Below are 12619 nucleotides of genomic sequence, written 5' to 3'. Positions count from 1 at the left end.
CTGGTGAGTGACTGTGGGCAGTGGGCCCGGACACCCAGCGGCTTCCAGTGGGGTCCCGTGTTCTCTCTCCCTGGTCGGGCTCGGCTGAGCGGCCGGGCACAGCTGGACGTGCCTCCAAACGCCGTTTAGGTTCTGGGCTGCTCCACACGGCTGTATTGTCCTTGACCTTGGGAGGATAGTTTCTTGGCCGTGTTGTCCTTGCACAGTCACAGCACGGGAAGGTGAGCCCGGCTCTGCAGGCACAGCTGCTTGGCCCCTCCTGCCTTCCCCGGAGCGAGCCCCAGGGTCAGGGTCAGGGTCCGATAGGCGCATTTCCCTCCCTGGGGAAAGGGCGCGGCGTGGGGACAGAGGCACCGATGGGTAGTCACCAGCGCCGTCAACTGTGTCCACTGTGGAGTTTCCTCCTTTTGGGTAACACTCTCAGTAGACATACAGCTAACTGTGAACCGGCGTGTAGGTGACATACGGCGTTACACACCTTTCACGACTGTGCAAAGCCTGCCTTCCAGAGGAAAGAGTGAACTGTCCCAGTGGAGTGACGCGTTGGTGGCATTATAGTTACCGTGGTGGCTGGAGGGCGGGGGTGACGTACAGGGGTGGGCAGAAGCGGGCTTGTGGTTGTGAATGTGCGGGGCTTTATTTTACTGTTATTCACCACTTACTGTGTTATTTTCTGTGTGGTCAGCTGTGAACCCACGCCTGTCCTGCCCCGCCCTGCCCTGTGGGGTCGTGGGAGTTTGCGGAATTTGGAGCGGTGCTTACTGTACACGCGTGTGTTACGTGCAAGGCACTGCGCTGCATGCTTAAACTTGACTTTTTTCATTTAATTCTATAGCAAGATAGCTGTCCCCACACTTTTATTAGTGTGCAAACAAAAAGCATTAAGCTTGAACACCAAATTCCAGGAAAGCCCTCGATGTGAACACAGGCAGCGTGAATGCAGAGACCACACTCTCCCACTCAGATCCCCGGCCCCCGAGTGCCGTTACTCGGTCGTGGGCTGTGCGGTGGGCTGTGGGTGGGGCTGTGGATGCCCAGCAGTGACGGGGGCGAGAGCACGCCTGTGGCCAGGAGCGATGCGACCCGGAGACTCACACTGTGCACATCACAGTTTTTATCCCTCGGTGTAAATGTGAAAGCTCAGCTGTCTCGTAGTATGTGTTAGAATGTTCTTCACGAAATCTCAGTTTAGCTATTTTTTAAAACTGATGCAAAACTTGAAATTTTCTTCATGCAGGCAAAAGGAGGCAAAGCTATTAATATAGCTCCCTCTTTTTGTAATTACAGTTACACAAAATATAAATATCAGAATGCTTGTTATCTGTGTGTTTAACATGCATCTTGATTTCTTTGGTCTCCGTTTCCAGTGACGTGAAAGTCCCAACTGTAGTTGTACTGAACACTTCAAACCAGCAGTACTTCCTGCTGGACAGGCAGGTGACGAGCACCGAGGACATGGTCCAGTTCATCCGCAGCGTTCTGGACGGCGCAGTGCAGGTGAGTTGTCCGTGCACTTCAGAGGACGCTGGGAGGCGGCGGGGGAGGGGAAGGCAGTTCTTGCCTGTGGTTCCAGAAGGGAGCCTCGGCCCCCACCTGGGGAGGGGTGTGGGCGTCGGCTCCGTGCCTCGCCTTGCGCACCTTGCGGACAGCGCCACATTCTCTGACACCCGGACGGTTCTTCTGCGGCAGAGGCTGCTCATGGGTTATTTGGGGGCATGTGTGGTCGTCACAGGGATTGGGAGGTGCTGCCGGCATCAGAGTCGGGTGCAGGGTGCTCAGGTCCGCAGAGCTGTCCGGGAGTGGCCTTCCCCGGCTCTCGGACCGTCCTCGGGCCCGGGCACGGCTGGGTGATGGGATTCAGATCGGTTTTCCAAGGAAACCGGTGAACGAGACCCCAGTTTTGTACTGAGATTCGGAGCCACAGTGGAGACTTCTGGATCCTGTGGAATATTTCTCAGAAATAACGAACGATAGTTTTTACCTTCCTGTTTTTTTCTGTAAATCTCACTGTGGCGTTTTCATGTTGTTGCCGCTCATGTCAGAGGCTCATGAAGCGGCACACCGGCAGGCTGGAGTGGGGAAGAAAGCACGGGTGTCTGTGCCTCCGTGGAAGTCGGTTGTTTTGTGACACTTCCTTCCGCTTTACACTGACTGTCTCTGAAAGCTGGCTCCCCGAGTAACAAGGATTTCTGCTTTGGAAATCACACAGTAGGGACTCTGTGTTTGCGAAAGGAACGTGTGTGTGCCCGAGAGCCCTTCTCTTCGTAGGCTAGTGACACCCAGCGCGGACTGTCGAGCAGCAGAGCGGTCTCGCTGGCTCGCGTCGCTACGGAACCCAGGGACGGGGCAGGCTTCAGGGCGGGCTGGAGGCCAGGGCTCTGATGGGTGGTCCCGGGAGTTTTCTGTCTCTGCCCGCCCTTCAGCGTTTTTTTTTTTGTTTGTTTGTTTGTTTGGTTTTGGTTTTTTTGAGCTTCGTCCTTAGGGGAACGTTCCATGCACAGCAGCAAGTAGCCCTGCAGCGCCCAGCGCTGAGCTGTGTCGTTCAGCTCAGAAACCGAGCAGGCCTGGACTGCGGTGGGGGGTGGTCGGCGGGGGGCGGAGAGCCAGGGGAGGCGTGCTCCTGGGGGAGAGTGTGCGTTCGCACAGGGAGCGGCGGAAGGTGGGCCAGGGCGAAACCGGCTGGCTCTTCAGGTGCGTCGTGCAGTCCGCCCTCCGCCCTGGGCCAGCAGTTTTAGGTTATGGGACAGAAAAATGAAATAATGGTACTTAAATTAACAATGTAATTGTCTCTTCCTGTCAAATTTAAGGCCCAAGGAGGTGACAGCATTCTGCAGAGATTGAAAAGAATGGTGTTCGATGCCAAATCGACTGTCGTGGTAAGTCGTGACAGTTTGTGTGACTTCTTGGTAATTGACGATGTGTTGGTATACAGGTTCTTTGTGTCTCACTAAGGTAAGATCTGCGATTTGAAAGGGTTGGGTAAATATCTTGATTTGCAAGGTAGCAAGAAGTCTGTATTTACGGTAAGAAGTCATGTTCATCAGGTGGAAACTTTTCCTCTGGTACTGCCTTTCCTTACGGTGAATGAGTGAGTGGAATCCAGGGTCCATAACGTCACAGCCTCACTTCGGGTGTCTGTCAGTCCCCTGACCACTCTGCCCCTGTCGGGCCCTTGCACCTGAGCCCTCCTTGCTGAGCGTGCTCAGCAGCCTCTCTACTGTGACAGCAGAGGCCGGCCTGAGTGGGCCCGAGCCTTCCTTAAACTCCTGGCTGCCTCTCTCGCTGCCTCCTGGGTGTTGCCGGGCATCGCACCCAGAGGCAGTGCTCAGAACCACAGCTAACTGCTGGTGAGAACTGGTTCCCGTGGCACTCCTCCTTGCATCCTTCGGCTTGTGAGCGACCCCCCTTCCCTCCCCGTGGGCACCAGCACGGGCGGGCCCTCGGCACCTCACCAGCTGCTGCCCGGCCTTCTGCTGGCTGCCCGTCTCCCCTTCCCTGCCTCCGGCCCACGCCGCGCCCCTCCACGACGGGTCCCCCTTGGGCTTCGGTGCCGCCTCGAGCCTCCAGCCTCCGAGGGCTTCTCCCTGCGTTCACGCCGTGCGGGGGCGGCCAGCTCCTCCTCACTCTTAAGTTCCTGCCTCAAACACCAGGTTTTAGGAAGCTTTCTCCTGTCCGCTCAGTCCACGGGGACGTGCGCCCTCTGCGCTTGTCCCCATGGCCCTGGAGAGTCAGAGTCGCAGCCCACAGCACGGGCCGCCGTGGGAAAGCCTAGCCGGGCAGATGGCCCCTCCTTTCCTGGGGGCTGAGGTGGTGTGCAGATCGAGGGGCGTGGCTAAGTTGATGTGGCGGCCTCACTGCTGACCAGACACGTGAACAAGCGTTAAATGCACGCGAAGAGAGCGTGTGTGCCCCTTCACTGTGCAAACGGCAGCCCTCTGGTGGGGTGAGCAGGCTCCCCCAGCCAGGGGAGCCGTCAGGCAGCGCCCTGTGTGGTTCCCGTGGGGATGGGAATCATCGTTAGCGCGGCCGTACAGCACTTGGTGCCTGTGTCTCCTGCCAGTGGCTGGTGCACGTGCACACACATGGACACACACACACACACACACACACACACACACACACAGCTTCTCTCTCGCACTGTGTCTTTGACGTGGCGGTCACTGTGGAAGCAGGGACCTGGGGTGGTCGGGCGGCAGCAGGGGACCAGGGCCGGTGGGGTCGCAGCCCCTCACGCTGCCCGCGGGAACTGACTGTCGTTCTCTCTCCGCAGTCGATATTCAAGAGCTCCCCCTTCATGGGCTGCTTCCTCTTCGGCCTGCCTCTGGGTGTCATCAGCATCATGTGCTACGGCATCTACATAGCCGACCCGGAGGGCAATTACATCGAGGAGGAGCGGTACGAGGCGCCCCAGAGCGAGCTCGGGGGCCCGGAGGGCCGGGAGGCGGCTGCGGTGGAGAGCCGGGGGCCGCCGGAGCCGGGGAGCGGGCTCTCGCCGGGGCCCGCCGGGCGGGGGCCCAAGGACGTGCTGGAAAAGAAGACGGACTGAGACCGCGCTAGGGTTTCAAATTAGTAAAGAGTCTATTTATTGAATTCAGACGTTTAATCATGGTCTTTACAGCGGACGACGAGGTATTTGTATTTTGCTAACATCAGCCGCATGGAGTAAAGTAGTTCTTCGTAAACGTGGGGGTGGCCGGCGCCGGGAGCAGTGGCCTGTCGGACACGGAGAGCGCCCCGCCGAGGCCCACCCATGGGACGTGGGACGTCACCCCGGAGCGGGCCGCGCGCACGCTCTGTCTCCGTGTCTGAACGCCGGGCGGCGGCGGCGGTGGGGTCCCTGGGCGCACGTGTGAGCCCTCAGGCAGGGAGAGCTACGTGTTTGACAGAGAAAAGCAAGACTGCCACCTCCCACCACCATCCTCGTATATTTTGGATAAGATTTATATGGACAAAGTTATGTCTTTACAATGTAGTCACTTTAAGGAGAACTAATACCTTTTTCCACAGCTCAAATTAAGATTATGAAATTTTAAGCATTTGGTTTTATAGAGCATAGCCATCTTATTTTCTTATTTTTTAAAGGAGAGGAAATGTTACTTTTTAATTTTGTACTTAGTTGCATTATAGAATTTTCCTATATAGTGGCAAAAGAGAGTCTGATGTTTCATCTCTGCAGCATAACCAGACCCACCTGGAGCCGGCTCTCAGAGCACACGCCGGCCCACAGAGGCCGGCGTCCCCGCAGCCACCTGAGGAGGGGAGGGGCCTTGTCACCCCTGCCCCCTGGGGCGGGGCCGCCCGCTCGATTTCCCTGTTTCCTAACATGCGGTCTCTTCTAAAAATACCCTTTGATCAGCAGCCCTGCTGCTTTGTGAAAAGTAATGTATGTCGTAGTCTCTTATGTTTCTGGAACGACAGCTTCGTGGTGACTTGTCTGACGTGCCTCTGTGCGTGTGCACGCGCACGGACACGTGGACAGTGTGTGGTCATGCGTCTGTCACGTGGGGTTACGGGCACGGCTGGGTTCTTGGTGCGTGGTGAGGGGCACGGGCAGCCCGCCTGCAGAGTCCTGGTCGCTGCCGGAAGGGGTCAGCCAGGCCCCCGCACCCCCCCAGCCCCGTCTGCCCTTCCGGCCGGTCGTCTTCTCTGTCCGTGGAATAACACAGGGGTTCGCTCCCCAGTCAGGCAAAACCTTGGTACTTTGTAAGTAATAGTTTGATATGCCTATTGTAGATGAGCTTCTCTTCAAGGCCTTTGTTTTACCTAAGTGTGGGATTTTTATTAGGTGGCTTTTATTTAGGTGACTAGTCATTGATTGAGTAGTTGAGTTACCCAATATGAAGAATTTTAGTAAACACTGAAAAATGTTCATTCAGCCCTGGCTGGTGTGGCTTTAGTGGATTGAGTGCTGGCCTGCAAACCAAAGGGTCCTTGGTTCGATTCCCAGTCAGGGCACAGGCCTGGGTTGCAGGCCAGGTCCCCAGTAAGGGGAGTGCACAAGAGGCAACGACACATTGATGCTTCTCTCTCTCTCTCTTTCTCCCTCCCTCCCCCTCTCTAAAAGTAAACAAATAAAATCTTTAAACAAAAAATAAAAGTAAAAATGTTCATTCACTTTAACAGTAAGTAATTCGTGGTCCTGACACTGAAGTCGTCTCGGGCAGCCGCCGGCCATTCCTGACGCCGTGCTGGGCACAGCTGAACTGAAACCGCGTCTCCGGTCCTGCGGGGTTGCTGGCGACTCTGCCGCTGAGTCCTGTGCTTAATCAGCATGGGGCAACGGCTCATTCTTAGGTTCAGCACCCCTGACTGTCTTTAACGAGTCACATCTGCAGTCACAGGGAGTTCTAGAGCGAAATGCTCTTGAATGGAAGTGGGAGATAAATGCTGTTAATCCTGCTGCAGTAGATTCCGCTCCACTGAGCAAGGAGGGGTGCTTTCGGGGGTCCACGCGAACGCTCCCAGGGGTCAGGCCCTGCTGGGCAGCACTGAGACGCCGAGGTGAGCACGAGGCGCCCCACTCGAGTCGCAGTCTGGTAAGGAAGTCAAACCCCAGGAAGTGGCGGAGCAGGGCATTGCTTCTGCTCCCTGCCTGTCACTCTCAGATGCCCATCATGTGCACGTTTCGTCTTTTCTCGGGCATCAGAGGAAGGAGCCCAGTAGGAAACAAGGTGAACAGGCCGAACGAAACTCAGTGTGTGTCAGCAAACACGAGTCCAGCGGTCCTCGCCTTCTGAGTGTTCTCGTCTGTGCAGGGTTGTGACGCCTCAGTCTCTGTCACCTCCTTCACACCCGGGTGTCTTTTAGGAAAACAAAGTGGGCGGATGGTTTGCAAGTGAACAATTTGATTTCTTGTTTTTTGTATTTATATTTTGCTTGTTACATGTCTTCAGGGTATTGTCAGACTCCTCACAAAACACTTAAATTTTCACTCACTGCTATGTTTACCCTTCAGTGTGCTGTCAGAGCTTAGTAGGAATGCCTTTTCATTCCTGGAAAAAAGTACTTCAAAGTCAAGGTAGATCTGTGAAGGAGTCTTGTGGAAGAACAGATTTCATCCTAGTTCGGAGGTGGATCTGACCGTGATCACGTACCACGAGAAGGAGTACCCTTGGTCAGGTTGTACTCCTTCGCCTTCTCTCGTAGTTGCAATGAAGTTCTCCTGCTCATCTCTAAAACTCAGAACCCTCCACGCCCGCTCTTGCTGAGCCTGGTGCTCAGACAATGTTCAGAGATGTTTCAGAGGGAGAGAGTCCGTGTTTTTCATCACCTCGGCCTATGCACCCCACTGCATTTTGCCACCCTCCTTCTTTGTTGTATTGCGCACTTTAGTATTTCGCCAATATTGCTGCCTTCTGAAACTTCTTAGAGGTGGGTTAGATCTGGAGTTTTCCTTGTCTTCACAAATCTGCTTCCTGGCATTGGATTTAGTGGTCACATTAGGAGCCAAATGCCTGCAGGTTGAAGGAAGTCTGTCCGAGTAAACAATTAGCTCTATCGTTTCTGTTCAGTGGAGGTTGAACAGAGTGGGTTGAACAGCAGAGGTTCTGTTTGGGGGGCTGTGTTTTGTTCCAGGGTTTGGGGGGTTTGTTTGTTTTGATGGTGCAAGTGTGATTTAAATATTTTCATCATTGCTTCACTATGACACGGAGGTAGGACGGGGGAAAATCACTCAACTGTTCTGATGCAGCACTGTTCAAGTAAACCAGTGCGGAATGTTCAAGACTATCAATTAATTGGTGGGGTTAAGTTTGCCATTTTATTTTTATAAATACCTATTTTTTTTTTTCTGAATGTGTGTGAGTCCGAGAGCGGGCAAACAATTTTCTACTGTGGACTAATCTATAAAGGGTTTTGGAAAGCTGTGTTAATAGCTGAATCTTGATACCCTGCCTTAGGGCACCCGTTGTGAACCTTCGTTTTTTTCTAAAATAAATTAATTGAAAACATGTGATTGTTTATTTTCGCTGTTTATCTTTTGTGCTTTTGCGACAGGAATAATTCTCTCTGCAAAGAGGACAGCTGAGACTGATCTTCCACAAAGCGTTCTTTTTCTCTTTTATTAAGTTGTAAGTTGTCTGTAATTATAGAGACAGTTTTAGAGTGTGAACAGACTGGAGAGACATAACATTCTAATCTAGTCCCCTCACATGGTCAAGAACCTGAGATTCGTAGGTTTGGTACCTTTTGCATTTTTAAAACCTGATTACTTTTAAATATTACAGCATGTAAAGTTAGAATAATTAGCTTTGACTCCTTGATCAATTGCCACGTAGCGATTTTGGACACGACTCAGCCACGCCCCCCTTTCCCCTTGCCATGGAGGAATGCGAGGCTGACACCTGAAGGTTTTCTATAAATGAGCTTCAAATGGGGTGAGCCTGTGATAAACAAACAAACAAAAAACCCACAAAACTTCACACAGATGTTAAGTGTTAACTTTCTATTTCGCGTGTTATACTGTGGGCATGTCTCGCAACGAGAATTGCTCTGGCTCAGGAATAACGACCGCAAAGTGCCCACGCAACTGGTGAAGGTGCACCGAGGGGCGGGTCAGGACGGGCCGCCGGCGGCGAGGGGGCGGAGCCTGTTCAGCGGTGCAGGAATTCCCCGGGAGTGCCACGGTCCTGTCCCTGCGCCTGGCCAGGTCCCTGTGCCTGGATCCCAGGCCTTGCTTCCTCGCGCCACCTGCGTGAGGCTGGTGACAGCCTCTCTGCTCCCCTGTTTGTGACGCGGGGAGATGCCCTGTCTCGCTGGGTGATGAAGGTTGGGGGAGGAGCACACGAGGCATGTTCAGAACGTGAGTGGCACATGGGAACAGCTCCAGAATCCGCTCTGGCATCCGTTTACCCAGGTTAATGTATTTCTCTTCTCCGTTTGAATTTATACCAAAGCGAGAGTAGAAAGAAGGTAAAACCCTAGTATGTTATAATTTGCTCGGCTGCTCTATAATGTAAAGTTCTTAACATTTTGGATGGAAATGAAAACGTTATTTAACATTGAAATTACACTTAATGGCAAATATTTAGGTTCGCAAACATTTCTGAAAGTCCTTTGAATTTGGAGCTTTTCATGAAAATGAATAAGCTTAAGCAGATACAAGTATCCAGTGAGGTGCTTGGTGTGTGTGAACAGTTGAGTTAGTTATAGGTGTGGTTTAGACAGATTCGGAATATTAGTGGATATTGAGTGAAGACAGGAAAACTGTTTGATTGTCTTGCCTGTCTTTCTGACACCAATGAGAAGCCCTCAACTTTTCCCTGCACCCATCTCCTATAAACTGAAGGGCGTCTTTAGCAACGGATGAGAAAGTGGGAATTATTTTCTTGGATTTACCTTCCCAGCGTGTGTCTGGGGGTCTCCCCTGTGCTGCTGCTGCGGCGGAGGGCACGGCAGTGAGAGGCAGTGCTAGTCCGGGTCCTCGTGTGGGTCCTCGGCCCCCGTCCCTGGTGCTAAGTTTTTTTCTGAAAACGCTCAGTCGCAGGCCTTCTGCTTCTCTGTTTGTCATAGTTTCCCTTCTAGAATGTTCTTGGACATAGCATTGTTGCTGTTAGATCTTTGGGATCTGCGGGGCTCAGAGGGTAAGAGGCCAGGACAACACAGAGCATGTCAGCTTTCTTCAGACGTACGGAGGGTCCGACTCACTCAGCACGGCTGCCGCTGGGACCACGTGTCGGTGGGTGACGGGGCGTGCGCCGGGTTAGGGGAGAGCTGGCTCAGCAAAAGGAGCCCCGGGAGGCCCAGAGGCCCCACCCCGGAAATGTCGGGACACAGCAGGGCAGCCCCGTGGTATCAAGGTCACTTCCAAGACCAAGGTTCTGTGAGGCCTTGAATGGAAGGTCTAGGGCCATCCTCTGTGCACATGGTAACGACAGTCCCTCCTCTTTCCAACAACAGCAACAAAAAAATCCCCAATACATTTTTGTCCAGCTTTAATCTAATTGGGTGGATGAAGCGGTTCAGTCACACTAAAATTGTAAAGAAAAAAAACAGGATATTTTTCACTCTTTCACTTTTTTTCACACGAATGTGGCATCCCTGTCTTCATGACTATCGTCACTTGTTTCAGGGATCTTGGTGGATTCAATAACCGGTAGCGTGGGCAGCTTGTGACTTTTCTCTTCCCGTGCTTCCAATTCCCACCCACTGTCGTGTTCTAAGTCTGCCAGGAAAAAGGGAGCCCGTGAAACCCTAGCCTGCCCCCCTTGACCTCGATGAATGCAGGGCCCCGGGTCAGGCCCTGGGTGCCCATGCGCCCCTGGCAGGCCTCGTGGGCTCCAAGGCCTATGGGAAACAACCTCTTCCCCGTGTCCAGTGGTCATCCCCAGAGGGCCTCTGGGACGTCAGTAGCAACTGCCCGGTAGGTCCAGCTGCGACACCAGGTGGGAGGGGAGGGCGGGGGAGGGTGGCAGGTGCAGCAGGGGAGGGTGAGCCACTCTTCCCTCGGACCAGGATCACACACTGTGGGCCCCCATGTCACCTGACTGTTCACACCTTTACTGACCCTCCTGTCTAAATTAGACCTCCAGCTCTCCCCAACCCTCTCAGCGCTTTTTTATAAGCACTCTTTTTAGTTTGTTCTAGGAAATCTGTTTTATTTATTTTTTATTATTTTTTATTTTATTTTAATTGTTGCAGTACAATTTTCTATCCTTTACTCCCATCCCAAGCCACCCACCCAGCCCTCCCCTCCTCCCTCCCATTTACCTGCCCCTAGTTTTTATCCATGTGTCCTTTGTACTTGTTCCTGTAAACCCTAACACTGAAATAAAGAACAGGCTGACAGTGTTCAGAGGGGAGAGGAGAGGGAATTTCAGGGGAAAAGGGGAAGGGTGTACAGGAACATTTATAAGCACTTTTTAATAACTTTATATATTAACTGCTTACCGCCTGCCTATCTCTTCAAATCCTAAATGTAGGCTCTGAATGATCGGAGACATGTCCCCCACTTTCCAAGGCCGTATTCCCAGTTCTTAAAAACTCCTCGACATGAAGTATGCATTCGATAAATATCTGTAGAACAAATGAATGAATAGTTGAATACATTTATATGCTGGTGTGTTTATCACTAGTGTGTTAAGATCGGAAAATTTCCGAGTTTTAAAAAATCAAAGGCCTGTATTTTATTTCAATTGAAGATTTTAGATGCACATTCTGAAAGTATCTAAAGGCTTAATGATTGAGCAACAAGAAAAATAAGTAGCAGGAAAGAGTCCTAAGCTTTGGAAATATTTTGTTTTAATATGGGAGATGCTCAGATTATTTAGCATAGAAGCTAAAATCACAAAATCTGTGCAATCATGAAAAGAAGGATAGGTCAGAAATCAAAAACTGGAAATTTTAGGTAACCAGATACTCTCCATCCTTTAAGTACTGCGGAAAGATAAATTGGTAGCTCTTTTGCAAATGTCAGTCTGAACTCGCTAGCCTCTGTGTTAGTAATTACTACAGTTAAAGCCATGCGTCCTTAGCCGGTGGTGCTTAGCCGAATTACACAAGCATCGACCGCTTCGGATGGTTTGTAAAAATCCGCCCAGACCGCAGCGAGTCTGGCTGGTCTCGGATGAGCTGCTCGAAGCCAGAACGCGGAGAAAAACCACGCTCCCCAGCCGATTCTGCCGTGTGCTCCTCGTCGTGAAGCGGCGGTTTAAACGATGATTAGGAGTGAGAGTTTCAGGGCCTTGGAGAGAAGTGGTGTTTTCCGAGGGTTCCTGGGGAGCCTTCACAGGTCAGATCCGCTCCAAGGGCGTGATACGCTTCAGCAGCCCCATCATGGCCCCTCGGCCCTGGCCGGCTTCAGGAAAGTGGTTTTTATTTTTGAAAGCAAGAAAGTAGGTTATGTCCAGCTGGGATGATTTACCTCTTTTCATTCTGCCAGCGTTCCTCCAGAGACAGGAGCGGGGGCTCGGGGACCTAGGTCAGCCTTTGCTGCGGGGGACACACGGCAGTGGGGGGTGGGTCACGGGGCAGCAGGGAGGCATGAATAGCCAAAGTTCCCTCTTCTGGTTTCACCCTCGTGAGTCATTCGTGTAGAAAATGAGATTTAAAATACAAAAGTGCATCCCCTATTTTGCTTCTTTTTTTCTACACTACCTAACGTAAAATAAGATTTCACGTGACCAGTGCCGGGTCCCGAATAGAAAATGGGAACCGAGGAAACGGAAGAGCAAAAGCCCAGAAATAACCAAAGCACAGCTGTGTAGGAGGGCATTTCTGCTCCGCTGTCTTCTAACCAGGGCTCGTCGTTTCTAGATCACTGGGCTCTGGGACCCAAAGCACTTTCTTCCCTAAGAATCCGGACTGTGTGACTTCAGGTGGGAGAATAAAAATGAGAAAACGAGAGGAACCCAAGTCCCCAGGCCTCAGGGCAGTGACCCCCTGAGGACGGGAGAGGGGATTTGGCTTTGGCCCTGATCCCTGATCGATTTCTCTGCCTTTAGTCCTTCCTCTCTGGTCTGGGTTTTAAAAAACACGCCGTAAAGACCTCCTGGTATACTTAGAGCGTCAAACAGATAAAGCAAATAAGACTAAATGTTTCCACTTGGTGATTCCTAGTAATCATGTGCCCTTCACTTGGGTTCACTAATGGTACTGTTCTTGCAACTTTTGTTGTCAGTTT

The 12619-nt window shown here is 52.1% G+C and overlaps 1 protein-coding gene across 2 annotated transcripts in view; it reads left to right on the top strand.

Annotated features, from left to right (window-relative positions):
* The window catches only part of TMX3 (thioredoxin related transmembrane protein 3), a 34514-nt gene extending 26565 nt beyond the window's left edge, over positions 1–7949 (top strand). For both annotated transcript variants that reach the window (XM_045850168.1, XM_045850167.1), the window contains 3 exons: positions 1368–1497; positions 2808–2876; positions 4271–7949. In XM_045850168.1, coding sequence (XP_045706124.1) covers positions 1368–1497; positions 2808–2876; positions 4271–4546 — 475 coding nt within the window. In that variant the 3' untranslated portion in view covers positions 4547–7949. The remainder of the gene's footprint in view (positions 1–1367; positions 1498–2807; positions 2877–4270) is intronic.
* Positions 7950–12619: the final 4670 nt, after the last annotated feature.

The sequence above is a fragment of the Phyllostomus hastatus genome, unplaced genomic scaffold, assembly GCF_019186645.2.
Source record: "Phyllostomus hastatus isolate PE091 unplaced genomic scaffold, TTU_PhHast_1.1 phas_contig_80, whole genome shotgun sequence".
Classification (NCBI taxonomy): Eukaryota; Metazoa; Chordata; class Mammalia; order Chiroptera; family Phyllostomidae; genus Phyllostomus; species Phyllostomus hastatus.
Note: the sequence above shows the minus strand (reverse complement) of the source record. Positions and strands in the feature narration are given on the sequence as shown.